Here is a 22,564-nt window from a genome sequence, read left to right on the forward strand (position 1 = left end):
GAGCGGGCCGGCATGGCGCGGGGAGCGGAGCCGGCGGGCCAGCAGCGGCCCTGCGGTCAGTGCGCGGCGGCGGGGGCGGCCGGGGGCGCCTGTGGCTCGGCTGCCGGGAGCGGATGAGCGGGGCGGGGATGGGGCGGGGGGGCGAGAGGCCCCGTTGCGGGCGGTGGGCTCCAGGGACGACTTCCTTGGGAAAACGGTGTTGGGGCTCCCCTCGGTGTTGGGCTCCTCCACGGCAGCGAGCTGTACCCGCTGCGTAGCAAAAGGCTGTGGCTGTGCCCGAATCTCCTTTAGCATTTGTTTCTTATTTCTCGTTTAGGATCTGTGGTTGCCTATTTTACGTCTGCAAAGTTTCTTCTTTATCTTGGGCACGCGCTGTCCACTTGGGTAAGTAAAATGTGCGCCTGGGAGGAGTAGGGCTTCATTAACCTAGCTATGATTTACCTTAATGTTGTTGGTGCTTTCCAAAAAATCTTCACAAAATAGTACACCACCACAAAGGTAGATGGTTACAACACCTTGCTGCTAAAAGTCTTCACAGTTGCAGTAGATTCAGGTTTTCATGAGAGCAGAGTAGTCCAGTACTCAATTTCCTGAGACTCTGGTTCTGTACCTTTTTATGGTTTTAAGTAACCACAGAACCAGTGAGACTCCTTACAGAGTAAGTTCTGAGTGAAAGAAATGAAGTGCGGTCTGTAGCAGAATGAAAGACAGTCTATTGCAACATGTATCTGAAAGACTTGTATAGTTATTACACTAACTAGTGGGAAATATTCAGTGTTTGCAATGTACCCATTATTGCCACTCTTTAGCAAACCTGTTGAGAATGTCAGGAGATGTCTCTTTTTCTTTCAAAATATTTGCCTTCTGAAATGCTTTCCTTCTGTACTAAAGAAACGTACAACAACAGTTTTAACTCACCTGAAAGATCCTTAAAAAAAATCTTAAAACGTGCTGTAAATAGACACTCTGGTTCAATTCCATATAATAAAATTAAGAATATTTGTATGTTATAATACAATATTAAGCCTCCATCCAATGGCTTGATTCAAGAAGTGGAAAGGTTTTCCTTCTTGATGTTCCCTGTTTTGTCTTTAGTCCTGGATTTGGACTGTGCTTTGTATAGCACGGAACATATGGCTGATATACAGTTACACCATTGCGTGCCTAACTCGTGCAGCTCCTTACTTTCACTAATCTGAAAGGTCATATTGATGTTTCTGTTAATGGAAGAAGGCTTGGAGTGGTATCAAATGCTTGTTTAAACAAGTGCAATATTTTAGCAATTATTTATATTACTGAAGGAGCTCCCTGGTGGTGTTTTTCTTTAGTTCACTGCTTTTCAGAGGCCAGGGTTGTTACCTGCAGCGTTTTTTGTCAGTTGTACCCTAACTGGCAATTCAGCCCACCCTACTTACTCCTCTCTGATGGGCACTTCAGAGCTTGGCTGTGGCACCGCTCAGTACGTGAGTAAAGGTGACAAAGCAGAGTTTGAAAATGTCGCACACCCTGGCAAACATTAGACTGCAAGATGTCTACTCAGCTCAGTTTAGCAATATTAGTAGTATACTCCTTATTCCAGTGTGTTTTCATCTGTGCTGAATGTCTTTTCTCAAAAAAAACCACTCACCAAACTGTTGAAACAACAGAAATACAGTTGAATACAGAACTGGGTGTAGGACTATACCTTTTGTATCTCCTAAGATTTAGTGTTCCTGTAGTCTGAATGCTTTTTGCTAACAGGAGCGATAAACAAGCACCCTAGTCTTCAGAACTCAAAGTAATAGATCATCTTTGCTCTAAAGTGGTTATGTCCACAATACGAAACCTGATAGAAATGTGGTTTTGCTGTAATTGAGAGAGCTAATTTGGTTTCTGTGTCACTAAGCCATTCCCAAACACAGGGGAAGCTGTAAATGATTACACGTGTCACATCTCCACAAATGTTCAGATTTGAACAAAGTCTAGATTATTTCTTGGGCTTTTGTTCAGCAGAGCATTTGGATGTGTGCTTAGCCTGAGTGATCTTACTGGGCTGGACTGGAGTCCCAGACCATATGCTGTTGCCTTTATGTCTTTAATTCATTGCTGTCTATCACTCGGCACTAAAGTAAGAACAGAATGAAAGTGGCTTCTCCTTGTTGGTGCCATGCCCAATACTTGCCAGGAGGTCAATTGCAACTGCACGGCCTCATCTGTGCCACTTAGACCTCTGGAAGCCTGTCAGTAGGGTAGTAGTGTGGTTACTGCTTAACTTGTTGGCTTCAGTTCTCAGATGGGATTGTGTATGTCTAGTCTGAGATAATTGTAAGATAATTATAATGATAGAAGAGCAAGAACCATCTTTAAAAGGATGCTGATATTAAACAGCTGTAGTTATTTATCTAAAAGAGTTGAAATATACACATTTTGAGACATTCTATAGTGGAATTAAGTATACATAATCAAAGCTTTGCCCATTTCTGAAGACATTATGTACTGTTTAAGATCTCAGCTTGAAATTATGTACCTGCTTCAAACCTCTATAATTCACTAATACCGCTTTTCTGTGACACTAATTTATCTTTGCTTGCTCTTTATGGTTTTTAATTCTTGAAAGAAATTCATTCTTCCAGGTTGGAACAGCTTTAGCTACGCCAAAATTTTTCTGTGTGGATTGGCCTGATCTAAATACTCTGGGTAAATGGGTTGGTTAAGGTTGAACGGAGTTCACAGGCTCCTTAAATGAATTGTATAGCAAAATCATGATCTCACTAGAGTCAAAGGAATCTTTCTGTGAGTTTCAAGTTTTTCACTCTGACAGTAGAGGCTGCCACTGACTTTCAGATACTTACCTTTTTTAAAAAAAAGTCTTTTTTTTAATTGTGTCAGAATTTAGTAGCTGAAGCATTTCTGCCTAAAGAAAAAAAACCTAAATTTCTGTTACAAAATTTCAATGTGAAAGTACTTTCTTGGCTTATTTTTCTACCTAAATAGTTATGCAAGCCAATCAAAACTTATTTAATCCACCTGCATGTATTTTAAGTGAATTTCAGTCTCTGGAGGGTGAAAAATGGTTTAATATATACAAGAGGGCACATTGAAGCTGATCATGCTTATGTTGGCATGTTTTCCATTGTATTTAGTTCGAAAACAAAAAAAAAAATATCTAGAGTTTTTCCTTGAACAGGTGAAACTTTTCTTCCTGCGTGATTGGGTAATTATTTTTCTGCTATGGTTAAGAAAACAAATGAGTGTTTACACATTGTGGTGTTTGAAGAAGCCTCCTTCAGAGAACTTCAATAACATTAAAAGACAAATTCTTTTTGTGCATTTATACTGCATTGAAGACTTTAATCAGACTTTGCAATTATTTTGACCCTCCAAATAACATGCTTTTTATGTATCTCTTGATAGCCATGTTACATGGTATGTTAGGTTTGACAGACTTTGCTTTTATAAGGTGCTTTATATTACACCTCTGTCAGCCCTTTAGAATATTTGAGGTACTTAGAAATTTGTACTATTTGGCATATCAAATAGCAATTGCTTATTTTAGATAAGACAGCAGAAGAATACATTTTGGTTTATGCAAGACTAACTTTAGGCATATTAAACAAACTGTGTTAATTTATTAATATTAATAAACTTATTAAACAAACTGTTTGCTCTGGAATAGTATGAATGATTTCTAGTCATCTGCTTTGGTATTGGTTACATAAAGCTTCTTCCGTAGTGCATTTCTTGATATGTTTAAAAGTAAAGTGAGATGTGATTCCCATTGTGTGACAACAAAAAGCTTCAATTTATTTGTTAGCAAGCCACAGGTCTGTTTGGTAGCAAACCTAAAAATGAGTAGTATGAAAATGACTTCAATTAGACATGTTGAGCATTTGGGGCTTTTTTTTAACCTGTAGTAAGTAGTATCAGAATGTAAGGATTTTTTATCCTGAGCCCTAGGTTAAGCTAGCAATGGGCTAAATAGTTTGAGCTAGCAATGAGTTTGCAGTAGGTGGAACAAGCTCTGATATATTCTACCTTAGTAATATGCTGATGCTTAACATTATTAATAGCATAAGTCTGCTGACTTCAGAAACTTCAGTTAACATTTAGGACAACACCTTCCTTGATTTACCTACGTCTATCTTGAATTGTATTATGACTTGCTTTGGCTTGACTGGATCTTGTATTTTATAGCAGCATTTAAGCTTTGATCATTTAAGAGCAAACTGCTGTCCTGAAAAGTTATTTAAATAGTACCGGTAATCAATAACTCTGCTGATGTTTGAACTGTGCTGGAGAATCTACCTTTCTGAGGCTAGTTGGATGCGGCAGGGCACAGACTTTGTCCTGTAACATTATAATGCAAAATACCTGGGATTTTTGATGTGATGTTACAAGCTATAATGTTGCACTTGATTGGGACAAATGATCTTAGTGATACTGGAATAAAAACACTGGTGGCAGGATGTAGTCATTAAAAAAAAGCCCTAAAACTAAAACAACCCTCAAAATATATAAAAACCCAATAACCAAAACACTGAATAAAAGCAAACCCAATCCCTGCACCCCACTCTTGCATGTGTAACAAATATTTATTTTAATGCATACTTTTGTCAGGGCATTAGTAAAATGGTTAACTTGTGTGCTAGCAAAGTGCAAATAGTAATGTTGTGTATGTGCTCTCTGTTACTCTTAAAGGGAGATCGTATGTGGCATTTTGCTGTGTCTGTATTCCTGGTTGAACTTTATGGAAACAGCTTACTCCTGACTGCAGTCTATGGACTGGTTGTGGCGGGATCAGTTCTTCTCCTGGGAGCCATTATTGGAGACTGGGTGGACAAGAATTCCAGGCTCAAAGGTTAGATTCCTAGAGCAGGTTATTTACTTAAGGATGGATCAAATTAATGTAATGTTAACTTCTCAAATATGAAAACGGGGCTTGCTCAGTTTTTTTTTAAGACTCAGTTTTTTGTGTTTCAGTGGTAATGATTACACAAAGGTAGTGTGAAAGACAGGAGGGAAACAGTTTTGTGTTACTGTATGTTCACTACTCGGGCTAAAACTGTATGATATGTAGAAATACAAAAGGTCAAAAGCATGTAATTTAAAAAACTTGATCTGTAGTCCTTACCAGTCTAATACTAACATACGTTCACAGTGTTTGTTGTTTTCTGTTGGATACAAACATCTTCCACTTAAATGTAAACACACACTGCATTTGAATTATACGTATTTTAAATATGTATGCTTTAATCTGTTTTATAAATAACATGGCATCAAGTTCTTCTTACACGCTTTTACTTTCCAAGAGTTTACAAAATAGCATCACTTCTGTGGCGTGCTAAAGATGAGCTTTAGAGACTCAAGCTAAATCTTGTTTTTACCCCTTTAAAAATAGTGGCAGCATTTCAACAGATAGTTTGGGTTTGACTGAAGAAAGACCTATTTGGGCTGTAAATTGTTAAGAGCTATGAATTGCTAAGAGCTGCAGAGTTATATCAGACATCGATTTGTTTCTTTAAGACAATGGAAGATTAAAAATGTAATATGAAGTCTAGTTTTACCACTTATATTTTGGGGGGGCAAAGAGGAAAATAAAAATACTTAAATTATTTGTGCATGTTCCTTAATTATAACCTCCTTAAGCTTATAGTTAGCTCATTCTTGTGTTTGTAACTGTTGCTTTCTGTTTTGATTTAAAACAGTGGCCCAGACATCTTTGGTTGTACAGAATGCATCTGTCATCCTGTGTGGTATTATCCTGATGATTGTCTTCTTGTTTAAGACACAGCTTTTGACCTTATACCATGGATGGCTTCTTGTGAGTGCTTGAACTTGTTAATAAGGAATTAACTTGCAAAGAAACTTTGGGGAGCATGGGAGGCAGATGATTTTTTATTTTTTTCTGTCTAGTCTGTTTAGACATTCCTGTGAGCTAAAATGGGTGAAGGAAACTGAGCTAGTTGGGTAAACAGAGGTGTTTGCTTTCTGTCAGGAATTGTAAAGTAGGCTTGGTCTTGTTTTGTCTGAAGAGTAACACTAAAATGTATGGATTTAAATGTAAAAGTGTCTTTTCTGGTTGTACACAGTAGGAGTGGAGCTCTGCTTTCATCGGTTTTCTCACCTTGTAACTTTTCCCCCCATTTCTCTAGACGGTGTGCTATATCCTGGTTATCACAATAGCAAATATTGCCAATTTGGCCAGCACTGCCACAGCGATCACAATTCAGAGGGACTGGATTGTTGTGGTTGCAGGGGAAGACAGAAGCAAACTGGCAGGTGAAAAATGCTGCTTTTTTAATGCCTTAAATGTCTTACTTTCCAGGCTTGATTTTTAGACTACAGTTTTACAGAGGTCAGCACACTCTGAGTTCCACATATTATGAAAAAACAGCAGGTAAAAAGGGCAGCCTTTATTTTCCTTTTCCCTCTTCTGGACTAAACTTACTGGGATTCAAAGTTACTGGTATGATTACAATTCAGGTTTTTAGAATTCATTCCTAAACTTGTTTTGTCCTCCTTTTAGTCCTACTGCAGCTTTGTCAGGAAAACTTTTTTCTTGCTGAACAAATAAACATACACCACGCTCTTAAACAACCAGTGTTTAATAGAAAAGCTATTTAACTTCCAGACACTTAAAGCCAAGTGTTGCAATACTTTATTTTTAGGTCCCTGGAATGAAACACAAAACTGTTGCATAACTGGGCTCCTCACATAAGGATCAGAGAAAGAGATACATGAGAATGAAGTCCAGAACAGTAAAGTAGGTGGATCAGGAAGTTGCCAGTAGGAAATGCTGTGCATGCAGATATACTTAAAATCTTGCACTTCTCTAGCATTTGATGTCTAACTCGGAGCTGTGAACACTTCTTTAGTTGGAACTGAGAGCTTTGTGTTCCTTGACTTCTGATACCTTTAGTATTAGACTCCAGACTTCATATTCTTTTTCACCTAGCAAACATTTTTTCCTTTTCCTTCTTTATGGCACAATGGCATGGGATTATTAGGAAAGAGAATGAGTTCCCATTCAGATTCTACTGCAGCTTGGTGGTCTTGACACTACTTGGATGTGAGAGATTGCTTGGGATCCTCCCCAAGGACGCATTGAACCTGATTCTCCGTTGCTGGGGACTACTCCTAGCTGCAAGGCTGCTCGCACCAAGAGATGTGTGATTGATCTTTGGCTATGCTGCTGCTCTGATTGCTGCTTCCCACACTGTCTGTTACATTTTTTTGGGATGAGCGGGCTATGTGGGCTCTGAATCAACCCTATAAGGGGATTTAAGCCTTCCCAGATAGAGGAAGTGATACTGAAGTGCAAACAAGGCACAGAGCAGCTTAACATCGCCAAGACATTTATAGCTCACTCAAACTTTAAGTCTCACACTTGTGGAGTTTGGATACCTCCAGCATTTCAGCTTCTGGACTCCAGTTTTTTGTTAATCTGCCTAAATTGACCATAACGTTCAGTTTACATGCCAGAGTCCTTTTAGGGATTTGAGTCCTATATTGCAGATTTATTCTTGATGTTTATCTCCAATGAAGGAATCTTATATCCCCATCTCATCTAGGAGAGGCTAGTTATTAGTTAAATGCATAAAAAGCATCTTGCTTTCATTTCCCAGTATACAAGTCTTCCACCATATAGTCCTTTATTTCAACATTGCAGTACCTTTCTAGGTCATGCCTTTTGTGGAGCAGCAGTGCAGCTTAACTAACTTTGGTGTGAATCACAAGTAGAAATATATCATCCATCCATAAAAACCTTAAAGTTCTAATGGTTCTCATTAACCTTTCTTCTTGTGTCAGATCTTATTCAGCAAATCTCCCCAATCCCTGTACTGCTAAATGCACATGAGATAAAGTACAGACCACACCTGCAGAGAACTGCTGTGTGGGAGGCAGTCTTGCATCTGTACTGCTTCATGAGCTTAGACAGAGTTGTATGACCACTTGTATTCTGTACTGAAAAACCAGGGAAGAGGTTACTCTAAATTTTCACAGAACTTAATTTTGAAAACAAAAAAAAACCATGTAACTAAGCACCTTAGTTCAACAGATCTGTCTAATGGATCTTCCAGGCTGAATAGGGTGGTTGTATGTTTAATCATAGTGTAACCTGGAGACTATTTGAACTCCTTAACGTAAAAAAAGAAATGCCAGCACTGATTTTGCAGCAAATACTGTTGTGCATCTATGCACTGCTACCTTTCCTCTAAGAAGAGCCTCAGTTGAGTAAATTAGTGGAATAGGGAAATAAAATTGCTTTGGCTTCCGCTTTTTTTATTGTCCTCAACTAATTTTTCCATTCACTCTTACTTTGTGCCTTTCCTGAGTGGAAATATTAGCCTTCCTCAACTCAAAAAAAATGAAGCTTAGTCCTTGGATTTTCTAAAGCCAAATATTATGCAAGTATTTAACTTAGTTAACCATCAGTCAAATCGTTAGTGTTGAGTTGACTTTGAATTCTAAATAGAATAACATAAATGTTTCTTTGAATGGCTAGTAGTAACCCTCTACAGATTCAGAAAAGCAGTTTCACACTGGTATACAGTTTTACCTGCTCTTCAAAAGCTCTAATTTCATAATAGGGCTCTAAAATAGGTTTGAGATGTACTTTGAAGCAGCCTGAAGCCCTGATGTGCAAAACCATTGAGGATCTAGCAGCTCTTAGGGGTGGAACAATGGCATGATTATTGGAAACCTACAGGAGCCCAGAGGATGTAGTGACACTAAAGTGGGTAAGATTGGGCAGGGTGAGACTTGCAGTAAGTGGAAGATGCATTTGTGCTGAGAATAGGCTGCTTGTTTTGACTGTAAACATCAAAGCATGGAACATAAAGGAATGAGGACTTTGCACAGCAAGTTCTGAGAGTGGCTGATGGCAGTTGTAGCCAATGTGACTTGATAAGGAAATTTAAAGCCATTTCAAAGGTCCACTGCTATCACGGTGGGTATTGTGGTCACCAGTTACTAGAAGAAAATGGAGGAGATGAAGAAATACGTGGTCCAGTACTGGGAGATAGTAGTTGCTAAAATTATTCCACAGGTAGTTTCCTGTATTATTATACAGGAAAGAATTCTACCATATGAGATTGCTATGAATGTCTGGAGTTGTGCATGCTGGATTTGAATGTTACAGAGATAGGCTTAGGGATCCATAAGGTCACTATGATGTAAGGGTAGTCTGATCTCATGACTGAGTATTACGTGCAGGATTGCACCTCCACTGTAAACCCAGCATGCTAAACCTGGAGGACTTCATGCAGGCATAACTTGCAGGAGTAGGAATTTGGTTTACAAACACCTTGGTTGGTCACAGTAAATTTTAACACTGGAACACTCTGAAGGTGCCCTCTGGCTAGCAGTTTTGCAATGATGGAACCCCTTACGCTTAGAGCAAGACATCTAAGCTTGATGTATATACATGCACAATCCTCAATTATGTTACTGAGTATTTCACTGTAAGTGTTCAGCAATTACTTCATATCATCAAATCGTTTCTGACAGATATGAATGCCACAATAAGAAGAATTGATCAGTTGACCAATATCTTGGCCCCAATGGCAGTCGGTCAGATAATGACATATGGCTCCCCGATGATTGGTTGTGGATTCATTTCGGGCTGGAACCTGATGTCGATGTGTGTGGAGTATCTGCTGCTCTGGAAGGTTTATCAGAAAACCCCAACTCTGGCTCTCAAATCTGCAAAAGTTGAAGAATCGGAACTGAAACAGTTGAATGTAAAGAAAGGTATTGAAAACACAGAAGTAATTGTTCAAATTTGTAGCATATTCACTGTATCAAACTGAAGTGTTGACTTTTACCTTCTATATGCACTGCTTTGAGGCTTTCTACTCCTAGCTTGGAGGTTTCAGGTTTTATATATAGATATGAGAGACACTTAAATAACAGTGCTTTGTGCAGCAATTTGAGGAATGCTATAAAATGCAACCTAAGAACGAATGCTCTCCTCTTAATTAGTCATTTAAAATGAGTAAGTCAGCCCTGTTATTTAGGGCTGCTCAAGAGGATATCCATCTATAGCATAGCTAATAAACTGGCAAAAGTTTTCACTCTGTCCACAAGCAAAACCACCTTTGTAGGAATGCTCCTTGCCAGCTTTTCTCTACTTATGCATAGTACTAACAGGCTTTCAGGAGGTTGTAGTCTAGGTGGTAATGCTCTATTTCCTGCAGCATACAGAGTTCATTGGAGAGGGAAAAAAAAAAAATACCTACTTTGATCTTCTGCTCTGCTTCCTTGGCCAAGCTGAACAATGGCATTTGCAGTGTAGATGGCTATGACTGTAGCCAATCTTAAAACTGATACTAGGCTTACTTTACATAGTCTTAATATCAGAAATTAAAATTGTTTGAGAAGCAGACTTCTTTGTCAAGTCAGATACTGGAATACAAAACTTAAGCATTTTCCTACTTTAAGATAGCAGTACATGAGTACTACTGAAAGCTCAACCTATGGGCTCCCAGCTACAGCATGTTGTGCGTTGTTTTGATTTTTTTTTTTTTTTAAAGAAAGGTTATAAATAATTGCTGGTTTTCTTCCTTTAAAAGCTAGCTGGCAATCTGTTCTTTACTCAATAGATAGTGAGATAAGGGGCTGCTACTAAAAATGCTGAAGAGACATACCCTCTTCACAGCCAGCAGATCACTTGTGGTAACAGCTGATCCAGTAAACTATTGGACGAGGCTGATGGCAGTCTAGGACAGGGGAGCAAGATAAAGAGCATAGAGGACTCTATAGCTTTGGAACTGGCTCTTGAATGCTCCTGAAGAATAAAGCATTTAGAAAATGGCAAAATATAGGAAACATATCTTAATTTTTGCTATTGTAGTGTTTTGATTTCAGTAGAAGACTGGCATTTTTGAAAATTGGAAAAATACTCAATTTATCTCACTTTCTGTATGTGGACTTTATCAAACTTGACAGTGCTGTAACACTGCTCAGGCATCCAAACACTTGTGTAGTTTCTGTCCACCATACTCATCTAAGTACTGCCGTGGATTCTTTGGCTTTTGTTTGTGACCAGTGGAAGTGCCTGCTTTCTGTATTAGGATGAGGATGAGATTTCTTTGAAGCAAGTTTTGAAAGCTTTTTGGCTTTGGAAGGCTTCAGCAAGCTTCTCTGCTTTGGTTCTTCTACTGTGATATGAGATATTTACAGATGTTTAAGTATTCCCTGCTTTCTGTGATTAGTGCATTTGAAAATGCAAGGATATGTGAAAATGCCAACTAACATTGGCATTCATGAAACAAATTACTTATTTATGGAAATGGAGCATCTGGTCACAAGTCTATTGAAAAGAAGCAGGTTATGCTTTCTCCTACCACAGTTTAATTGAACAAGCAGGAGTTTATTTAAACTTTATTTGATCCTACTGTACAGGTGGGATTTAAGGACACTTTAAAACGTTTAAGTAATTGGAGGAAGGTTAATTGCAGAATTTAACTGATGCATTCTGCGCCAGTGACATTACTATCTGCTAACAATTGTCTTGCAGTTTACACTGCACTTTCCAGGCAGGAGCATATCTAACAGTTACATTTCTGTTTACAGAGGGTGACATGAAACCTGCTGAAGGCGTGCAGTTAATTGTTGAGAAAGATGTAACTGGCTTTGAGCCCCAACAGGAGAAGGAAGTGAGCTGCACTGCCCGGATTGCCGAACCTTTCATCACATTCCGTGATGGATGGGTTGCGTACTACAACCAGCCAGTGTTTCTTGCAGGCATGGGTCTTGCGTTTCTGTATATGACTGTTCTGGGCTTTGATTGTATTACTACAGGCTATGCATACACTCAGGGTTTGAGTGGCTCTGTGCTAAGCCTCCTGATGGGTGCCTCGGCAGTCACCGGAATCATGGGAACAGTAGCTTTCACTTGGCTTCGTCGCAAATGTGGCCTGATTCGCACGGGCCTTATTTCTGGAGTTGCTCAATTTGCCTGTCTGGTCTTATGTGCCATCTCTGTATTCATGCCTGGAAGTCCTCTGGATTTGACTGTTTCCCCATTTGCTGACATTAGTGCAAGGCTGTTTGAAAGTGAACCATTACCTACTATAGCATCTCCAGAAGATAAGCCTGAAATGGTTTTTGCAACTGGAATGCCCCACTTGTTAAACGGGTCTACTACTCCTGCTAACAGCGACCCAGAGATGAGTCCTGAGCCTGTGCCTTTGATCTCTGTTAGTCTTCTGTTTGCAGGAGTCATTGCTGCTAGAGTTGGTAAGTGTTATGTCGCTATTGAAATCTGATCTAAAAATTACAGTTTCCGTCAACTAAATACAAATTTGAGTTCAGAATTGTAGGCTACAGTTAAAGTTATATTGCATTTCTAAGGCTAATTCATTACACTTCACATAAAAATGAAATGATCTTGCAATAGTACATCAGTGCAGAGACTGCAGTACTAATTTCTTGCCTATCATATATCGCTGATAGGAGAAAAGTTAACACATTTTGAGTGAATGTAACTTGTTTTTTGGAATGCTTATCTCTAAGTGATCTTTCTTCACAACCAAATAAGACCATTTGTTAACAGGAAATAGAACTAAGTACATTTGCCGTGGAAACCTTCGAACTTAACAGTTATGTTAATCTTTTCATTAAATAAACTATCTAATCTTTAAACTTGTGACCAGCAAAGGAGTTTAGAACAGAAGCTTTGTTTTGGATGACAGATTAATTTTTTGAGGAATTGCTGGTTAGTGTAGTATTAGTATCTGTCGACAGACAAGGCTGTCAAATACATAAATGTAATGAACCGTAGTTCTCATCTGTAGAATTTTTATACTCTTGATTTCTGCTTCTGCTGAATTTTGGAGGAATAAAATACTTGATTCACATGTACTAAGTTTGTTTGCAAGACAAACCTTTAACGCTGAATTCTTAACAGACTAAAACAGTATAGAAGCTAGTGTCAACCAAGCCTCTTGTAAACTAAGTTATCTGCATAGTTTAAAATGTGTGCGATTTGTTTTTCAAACGTCTTGTATACAACTTAGCAATTGTAGCTAGCAGGATTACACTGTGTGTAAATAGCTGTAAAACAGCTATTTAAATAAGGAATAAATGAGCAAAATATTAACTTGATAGATGTCGAAGCAAGATGTGGCAGGCAAGTTAATGTGTCAAGCTGTGTGTGTTATCTTGGGAAATATTAGCAAAGAGAGGGTAAATTGTTCTTGACTGTCAGTGTGAAATCAGCTCTAACCTGATGAAGGCTAGCTCGTTGCACACGTTTTTGGCAAAAGTGAGTGTTTGGAAGTATGAATTGAATTGTGGAAGTAATGAAAGCTTACCATGAGAAGACCAGTCGCATGGATAACTGTTTTGTTTTTTTTCTCTCTGTAGGCCTTTGGTCCTTTGATTTGACTGTCACACAGTTGCTACAAGAAAACGTGGTAGAATCTGAAAGAGGCATCATAAATGGTGTCCAAAACTCCATGAATTATCTTCTTGATTTACTGCACTTCATCATGGTTATCTTGGCTCCAAACCCTGAAGCTTTTGGCTTATTGGTGCTTATTTCTGTGTCTTTTGTTGCAATGGGCCACATAATGTACTTCAGATTTGCCCAAAAAAGCTTGGGAAAACAACTTTTTGTTTGTTGCACTCCTGATCCCAAAACAGTCTCTGACAGTTCACCGCCTGGTAATACATCTACTGTCTGAAAGGATACATATCTCTTACTAACTTGCTACACAAATATCATGGTTAAACATATATACCGCCTTCTGTGACCCTGTCTAAGGTGTTTCTCTAGAGTTGAAAGCATAATTTAGCTGTTAAAGGAACTTGTCCCAAGAGAGCTTAAATTCATCTTACAGTGACCCTGTAAAAATGATTCGTGTTTGGCAGCATGAATCCTGACAGCAGGTGTTTCAAAGGATCCCCAAGTTATACATCTAGTATTTGATCACAAAAATAATGTTGAATTTCTGTTGCTGGCCCCTACAGTATGATGCTGTTTAGTGGTTATAAATACTAAATTTTTTCATGAATTCTGAACAATTCTTGTGCTTATTGAGCAAAACAAGAGGGCTCATTTTTTAGTTGCTTCAGAATAACTTGATTTCAGTGTTTGGCTTTGTGTGGTTTTGTCTTACCACGACCAGTTCTGGTCCCCTGTTATATCAAATTGATATAAACATACTTTGATTCCCAAAGTGGACTCCTAAGTTCCAATGCTTTTGCAAAAAACCTTTTTAGTATTCTGTCCGTTTTGGTTTAACTTTACAGAAACACCTTTATAGGCTTTTTTTGCATGTTTCCTTACAAATTAGGCGAGTGCTAGGTACAATATATTGTATTACACTTTTGTTGCACTTGATACCAAGTAAAACATAGCGTCATTTAGCAGAAGCTATTGATGTAACATTATAAAGCATGGCTTTTTTAATTGCAAATGACAGGTCTGCTCAGGTTTTATGTAGCAGAAAGTACTAAGGTCAGGAGTACTGGTACAGAAAGATGATGTCTAAGGCTAACTTAGTTTTTGCCTCAGAGTACAAGCAGCTTTAGTTTATTTTTGAATGCTGTTGTTTTCAGAAACCCTAATAAAGCCTTGATGTATTGGAAAATTATTAGTAGTCCAGGCAAAAGAAGTCAGAAAGTGGATTGCTTGCATTTATCTGTTTTACATGTATGTGAATTTTGACTTAATTTGTTCTAAAGTAGCGCTGAAACAATGAGATGTTGGACTGTGTGGCCCTGTTAAGCAACTTCAGACTAATGAAGATGGATAGATCCCTCTGATTTGCAAGAAATAAAATTCTTGCTGTTTTCTTTACCCTGCATGTGTACTAACAGTACTTCCATAGTCATTAACCATATTTGCACTTTTCTGGAAACTACGCACTTTGCTTTCTCAGTAGAGTTTAACCAGGTAGTGTTCTGAATTTTCCTATGGCCTGATGGTATGACTTCTAAACTTAAATCGTTGTGAAATATTTGTTTGCAAAATAAGCAGTATGCAAAAACATACATCAGCTACTTGTGAAAAGTAACCTCTGTAACTTTTAAGGTTCTTTTTGTTCTAGGTACTGTCCTTCCACAGCCATCTGTGTTGCCAGACTTCAGCCCTGGAATGTAAGTGTGTGAACTCCATTAACATTAAACATGTTGCACCAGGGCTGAATCTAGGCCATTCATCTTAAAATTTGTAATGATTACATTATATATCAAACTAAATAGAATGGAAAAAAACCCCCGAACTTCAGTGGCTTTTGTCTCAGAATATTTTGTAAGAGGAGTGAAAGTCAATGAATGGGAATCCTATGTACTTGTAGCCTTCAGCATTCAATAACTGGATGTAACAATTTTTCTCCTCTAATGGACCAAAACTAATCATTACACCTATGTTACTGAAAGTTTCTCAGGGATATTTTCACTAGGTTTGTAAGTCTTTATACTTTGACCAAGCTTTTGGGTTCTGTTTTGATACAATGAAGTAAAATATGTTAATTAGAGTAGTTTTAAAATTTGTGACTCAATCCTGAGTGTAACTTCTTAAGCAAAAGGGAATTTTGCCATCAGCAGAATTTAAAAGTCAGAAGACAAAAAACCCCAAGCTTATCTAGATTTGTAGAATAAATATACCCAAAGGATGTGTGTTAAGTACACTAGTAAATAAAATACCTCTGATTTGCCAAATATGCTTTCTCATGTGTATCTAATAAAAATTGGGACCAGATTTTAGTATTGCTGATTATAAATAAGGGTAGCCCAAATGTCAGTGAATGCCTCTATATTGCACTTTGATGAACATCTGAATGCCACTGTAGATATTGGACTCACTGGCCATCAGGGAAACAAAGCTGAAAATGCAGCTTCTTGTGGGCTGCCTATTGTCTCTGGAACCCAGTGTGCCTAAAGCTGAATGCTGTAGCACTAAGCACCAGAAATCCCAGAGACAATGTATTCCTGTAGTCTAGAGAGTTCCAAAAACATAACAAATAGAGCTTAGGAGCCTATCATGCTCCCATCTGTTCCCAATTTTTTTTTTTTTTTTTTCCCAAGAGCAATGTAGTCTGACTTAAGTTGAGTACCAGTTTGTTTCATAAATAGTTCCATTAGCTAGTGCAGTCTGGATCTCAAGCAAAAAAAGTAGTGTTGGGGAAGGGGACTGGACCTTTGTATTTTGTACACATAATGTTGCTGGGAGTCATATGTGCAGATACACAGCCAGAAAGCAAGACAATCCTAAAAGAGAAAGAATAAGGTGGATGCTAGCTTTAAGAAGAATAAATAGGTCTAAATTGGAAATCTTGTATGTATTGGTCTAAATTGGCTGTCAAAAAAATGTATGCTGCTTGAGCACAACCTATTTGTATGTAAGTCTAAGATGTACACAGGCACCTGTACTGATTAGTGCTTTGAAGCAATGTGGAGCCTGAAGTCTTACTTAGCAGGACTTTCATTAAGTAAGCATTTTTGGCCTTGTATTTATTTATTTTTTTTTTAATGTGTCCAATTTGGATGAAAACTGCCCTTAAAATGTACGCACTAAAAATCAATCTTACCAGAAGAGCATATTTTATTATACAACCTTATGCTGGACATAGTATTGATTTATGTATTACTATTGTTAAAGCTAATGAATAAATTTGCATAAAAAATTATTTGTTGTCTTGTATTATTCCTCTTGGTATGCTATATTCAGCATAGGTCCTGTAGATGGAGGATTCCACAGTGATGGGGTGGAAACGGGTACGAAGCACAAACAAGTAGAATTGAGGAGGAAGGAAATGACAAGTGTACTAAAAGCAATGACTGTATTTAGTGAACTGATTTTTAAGTGGTAACTTAAGGTACAAGAGCTGAAGGTGAAGTTGTGATCTCACCTCAGCCCAGGACCAGTGCTGGTGATAGAGCAGTTTTGTGTATTGGCTTACTGAGCAACAGGAAGGAAATGGTTTTGCCTTCCCAGTGATCTTTTTACCGTATTCAGTTTGACATTGTGGCTTTCTGTAGCAACAGCCTGTAGGGGAGAACACTAGGTATAAGAGTGTTCACAAAATAAATGCTGTACTTCTAATATTTTGGTTTTAGTTTTGAGAAGTACTTCAATTGAGTATTTTATACAGGACTGCTTCTTGATACACGTATTTAGGGTATGCTTGCATGATGAATTGGTCTTTGGAAGGATGCTGTGCTCATGCACTAGCATTTCCCTGAACTGATTCTTCTTTGAACTAGAGATTTTCCTAGAGCAATACCTTTATGGATTATCCTCAGTTATGTTATTAGCATGTTACTCCCCTGTGGGAATTTGAAGAATTATTATTAATAATTAGTTATTCCCATGCAGGAATTAGAATGTGGTGGGTTAAAACTGCAGGCTTTGCATGTATCAGTTGGTAGCATTAGGGTAAGTGATATTCCTCTTTAATACAAACTGCCAAAATGTCAATGCTATGGTCAGATTATTGATTTTCTCTTTAGGAACGTTTACCTCCTTCACTGCCACTTAGAAACTAAAAAGAGCATTAGAATACTTGTGAATGTACTTACACTGATCCACCCCTTTAGGCACAAAAAAGTTTGTGAATGGTATTGTCTAGTATATTTAATGGGTAAAGAACACTTTCTTGACTGAAGAAGGCCCTTTGCAATTTACTGTTTGATGGTTTTGCTGTTTTCCTTTACTTGGGTGTTCGTGTTTTGGAAAGTTCTAAGACCCTGTGGAATTCAGTACTCAGCAGCCAAAGGTAGAATCGTTTAAGATACCTACCACTCTGTTTACTTACTAGGTAGCTGAGATACCAGCCCTGCCTATGGAAGGCAATGTATTTTGCTCTGGAATTTATAATTGCCTTTGTTTTAAAAAAAGGTTTTCTTAATCTGAGCATTGACGGTACAAGGATTGAAAATTGAATCTTATTAAAGGAAAAAAGGATAGGGTGAACTTGGTCCCTTCAATTTAAGCTATTTTCTGTTTCTTTAATGAGAAGACAGTCTGTTAGAAATTCCAAAAAATAGACAGGTTCATATCTAATATTTTTAAAACAGTACAGTTACTGCTGGTTTTGCTTCTACTAAACATATGGTGTGTATGTCCCAGGTCTGCAGAGCTAACTCCTTTCCTTCATAAGCTGAGTGTTCCCTCAGTGGTCACTGTCAAAGATCACGTTTTTTCATGTCACAGTGTTACACTCCCTTCCTGCTGGACAGGGGCTTCTCTCACAGCCTCCTACACAACTGGTTTTGCAAAGCATATATTTTAAACTCATAATCTACAAAGGGTCACAATTTGCAGGTAAAACTTCATAAAGAAACCAAGCATTCTGTGACAGAAATGAACAGGCAATTCCAGATGCATTTCAAATAATTTCTACTGCTTTTTAGTATTAAAAACTAGCAGATACTACTGAATCAATGCCAAGTCATAGGCTCTTCGTAACTTTGAAACAATACAAGGTTACAAGCAAACCTGAAGTAATTCAGAGTAAAGATTATTTCTGCTAGGGAAGAGTGCAACCAGTAAGTCTAGCTTTTGTAGATCTAGCACTGTTGAGATGATAATGCTTTTTTGTCGGTTTCAAGATTGACCTATTTTCAGGTCTTCCAGGAATATACTGTGCTGTACTCTGCATTCATATCTTTCTCAAGTACTTAGTACTAGAAAAGCTAGTAGTATTAGTCCTTATTATCTTGCCCTCTGTACTCCTGCATTTTGTCCTGCTTGTGGGCGCTGTTAACTGCGTTGTGCGATAATCACTATAGGATTAAAAGTATTTTATTCCTGGAGTTTGGCTGTGCCGCTACCTTCTGCTTTAAAGTAAGGCAGACTATATTTTGCAACTCTAAAGAGGAGAAAAAAAAAAATGAACAAGGATGTTTGCTTAAAGCTCATGGACAAAGTGCATGCTGTTCAATAATGCTTTTTCAAATACTTCAGCTTGTTCTTGTGTGGGTCAACATTTCTTTCTAGTTAAACTTTATTGCATTTGGTCACAAGAGAAGCACACAGCTATGTGCTTTCCACTCTTATTCTTGGTATAGAGTAATGGAGCAATCTGTTTTCACAGTTGCGGAGTTAAGAGTTCTTAATCCTTTGTAAATGCACGGGAAGTTACTTGTGTTTAGAAAATCTAAATCTCCTCCTTTGGCAGTTAAGGGAAAGAGCGTGTACAGTAGATGCTGCTCTTAAAACTTCAATAGGTATCTAAGCATAAGGACCCACCAACCCACCCGCCACCAAACAGCAAAACACTTGTTAAAGCTGTTCACTTTGGCTCAGAAAACACACCCACTCTGTTCATGGTAAGCCATTGTCCACTTCAGTCAGGGGAGAGACAGTGTACGGGCTATCTCTGTCCTGGTGACACCATACCAGAGTCTGAACACAAGTTCTTCCTCGAGCAGCAGAACTAAGGAAGCATGGTTTTCTGTATCTAAGTGTCCTAGGTCCCTGCGCACCCACAGCTGGAATAACTAGCTCCTACCCCCGTCTTGTCTAATCCTTGCTCTTCCACGAGGTCCCCTCGCAGTGCTCCCCTCTCCCCTGTTCTGTCAGCAGAACAAAGTGGAGCACGTGCTCTGCCTGATCCTCAGGAGCCATGTGTGTGCAACGGGCCCATGAGTGCTCAGAGACTGATCAGCCAGCCAACAGGACAAATGGCACACACGAGGCTTGTGCTCATGTCAAAGGCTTTTCCCTCACAGAAGGGAAACGGTTTCAGGCTTCTCTTCCCAGCTGCTGATTCTCACAAAACTGTTAAAATCTCTGAGACATTTCCCTTTCATCGCATTAAGACGGAATTAACCAAGTAGTTCAAAAGCTGTTTGTCAGGAAGTGATGGAGGTAACAGAGGACACTGTGATTGCACAAGTCCCGTGTCCTTAGAAAACGGATAAAAATGTGATATGCCTGTAATGTGACTTATGGTATGGCTGTATGTCTATTGCCAACAGCACATCTTAACTTAAATTGATAAAGTGATCCAGAAAAAAATAAGATGAAATCCAATGTAGACAAGTGCAAGGCACTACATTTAGGCAGGACCAGCTGACTTCTCAAACACTGGATAGGGAACACCCACCTGTTGTTGTAGAAAAGAATTGCAAGGTTATAGCACAACAAAGGCCAAACATAGGTCAACTACATAACATAAAACAATAAATGGAAACAAGTCTATAGCATGTATGATTCACTGATGGAATTCTACAGGCTGCTGTTCTCTTTGGAATTGGTAAAAATGGAGTACTGCACCCCACTTCTCCTTCGTGTCTGTCTTGAATAGCAGTGCTAACTGGAGAGAAACCAAAAGGTTGCAACAGGTGTAATCAGAGCTCTAGAAAACAAGACAAGAGTGAAAGAAGTCATTTAGAGACTGAGAGGTGATGTGCTAACAATACCTGGGGATGGGGAAAATGTGTAATCTTGCTTGAGAAGGCGAGCATTAACAAAGATTACATCATGCTTGAAACCTTGAAGTTGTGGAAATTCTAATCCCGAGTATCTTCAAGGGCAGGTACCATTTTGCCATCTCTGTTTCTCTGCAATTGCATTAATGTATTCCTGCAGTTCTTCTGGTTCAGTATTTCCTCTAGAATCACTGCTGAGAGAACAGACTAGCTCACGCTGAGTTTTTACACCACCTAACCACCAGTTAATTGCCCTCCAGAGATCTGTCCAACGGATAGCTTCTGCATCCATAAATACATCTTTTCTCTTCATTTAATGTTGTAATGTTTCCTTTCAGTTTACAAGCAATCTCTGAATTCACTATTACAAGCTGTTCTGCAGGGTCATTCAAGTGGTCAGGCATCTTTTCTAAGAATGAAAGCTTTTTTCCCCCGAGTACTGTCAAAACTCCACAATTATCACAGTCACATTTCATAGAGCAGTGATACAGCAGATCTTCAAAGGGACACTGCTGAAGAGAGAAAGCTGAAACACATGGTTGAAAGAGCAAAATGGTTAGTGTGAAAATCCTCTTTATGCTTAGAAAGTACAAGTAAACAGCTTCAGAAGCCTTTCATCTAAGGATTCTTTTTAAGTAGGACACCTGAAGTGAAGAAAACACACATTCCTCACATTAACATTTTCAATACATTTCAAAGCATTTCAGGTTATTTTACCTTGAACTAAATGACTCAAAGTGATACCTCTTGATTAATGTTCAAATAGTTTTAGCAGAGAATCTTGTTTAACTAAACAAGGTCTTCTGAATTATTTAGCATGGCAGTTAGGAATATTAGATTTTTCCCTCAAGTTATTTTAGTACAACAGTACAAATATTCCTGTTTTCATTAAACTTGCCATTAGACTTGCCAAAACTGTTTGCCAAAATGCTCATGTGTAATATTCCTGTGCAGAGCCTGCCTGCATTGTATTATACGCATCCTATACTGTCTGCTGCTCGGAGATCTTTTAGCTGGCTGTAGCCTGCTGGCTGCAGACCTTCACTTGGAAGAATTTGCACCCTGTGTTTTCTGGGGCTTCTCCTAGAAAGGCACATTTTGATTCTGAGACTGCTGAAAAGGTAAATGCAATGTTTGAATTTCTTTGTTTGTGGGAGCTCACATCCCCTGGCTGACCACATGAGACATAAGAACTGACAGGGAGTTATAAAAATATGTGGTCTGTCCAGCTGAGAAAGAGGGAGGAGGAGTTGTCCATGTCAGAAATATTTGTTCAGCTGCTACTGGAGTAAGGCCAGTCAAAGTTACTGTTTACAGTATGAAGTGCACTGCAGTCCATGTATCTTCTAAAGATAACAAAACAAGATAAAGAATCCATTCTTTGGGACAGTTTTGACAAAAATTTCAGAATAATAAAAATTACTTCAAACTTTAGGAGCAGGGATTTTTTGTCTGTTTATTTGTTTTGGTTGGTTTTTTTGTTTTGTTTTTTTTTGCTTGGCTGCAATATACTATTCCCTGTCATTCTGTACTGACCTTGGCACTGTTCAGCCATTCCCAAAAGGAGCAAACTGTGACACAGCCGGGGACCAAAGAAATGCTGCAGGGCCCGTCTGAGCTGCAGAACTTCCTCGGTGAATGTCTGAGCCGCTTTGCAGAAACCCCCTGCAAATTTCGGTAGTGTAATTTCAAGGTGTCAGTGGACTGAGTGGATGGCACATGGTGGGGCAGTTGGAATAGAACCAGTTCCTGGAGAGGAACACACAAAATAGCAGTAGAAGTACTATATGCTTATGGAAGGAATGCAAAAAAAAAAAAGTTTCTCCTGGTAGAAAAGTTTTGTACAAGAAAGTCTCCTGAATGTCTTTTGAAATTTTCTTCCCCAAGAAATTTTATGTATCAGGAAGCCTTTATTTACTTATTTTCAAGACAAAATGTTTCTCTTATAGAATCATAGAATGGTTAGAGCTGGAAGGGACCTTAAAGATCATCGAGTTCCAACCCCCCTGCCATGGGCAGGGACACCTCCACTAGAGCAGGCTGCTCAAACCCCATCCAGCCTGGTCTTGACCACTTCCAGGGATGAGGTACCCACAGCTTCTCTGGGCAACCTGTTCCAGTGTCTCACCACCCTCACAGGAAAGAATTTATTTCTGGTATCTAATCTAAATCTCCCCTCTTCCAATTTAAAACTGTT

General features: G+C 38.7%; 1 protein-coding gene across 1 annotated transcript; it reads left to right on the forward strand.

The window, feature by feature from the left end:
• Positions 1–6: 6 nt before the first annotated feature.
• On the forward strand, positions 7–16,619 carry SLC40A1 (solute carrier family 40 (iron-regulated transporter), member 1). Its single transcript, XM_014954446.1, has 8 exons — positions 7–55; positions 317–384; positions 4,678–4,837; positions 5,685–5,800; positions 6,132–6,258; positions 9,490–9,732; positions 11,557–12,222; positions 13,351–16,619. Exons 1-8 carry the CDS (start codon positions 13–15, stop codon positions 13,668–13,670), a joined length of 1,743 nt encoding a protein of 580 aa, XP_014809932.1. The 5' UTR covers positions 7–12; the 3' UTR covers positions 13,671–16,619.
• Positions 16,620–22,564: the final 5,945 nt, after the last annotated feature.

This window comes from Calidris pugnax, unplaced genomic scaffold, assembly GCF_001431845.1.
Source record: "Calidris pugnax isolate Ruff unplaced genomic scaffold, ASM143184v1 scaffold103, whole genome shotgun sequence".
NCBI classification, from domain to species: Eukaryota; Metazoa; Chordata; class Aves; order Charadriiformes; family Scolopacidae; genus Calidris; species Calidris pugnax.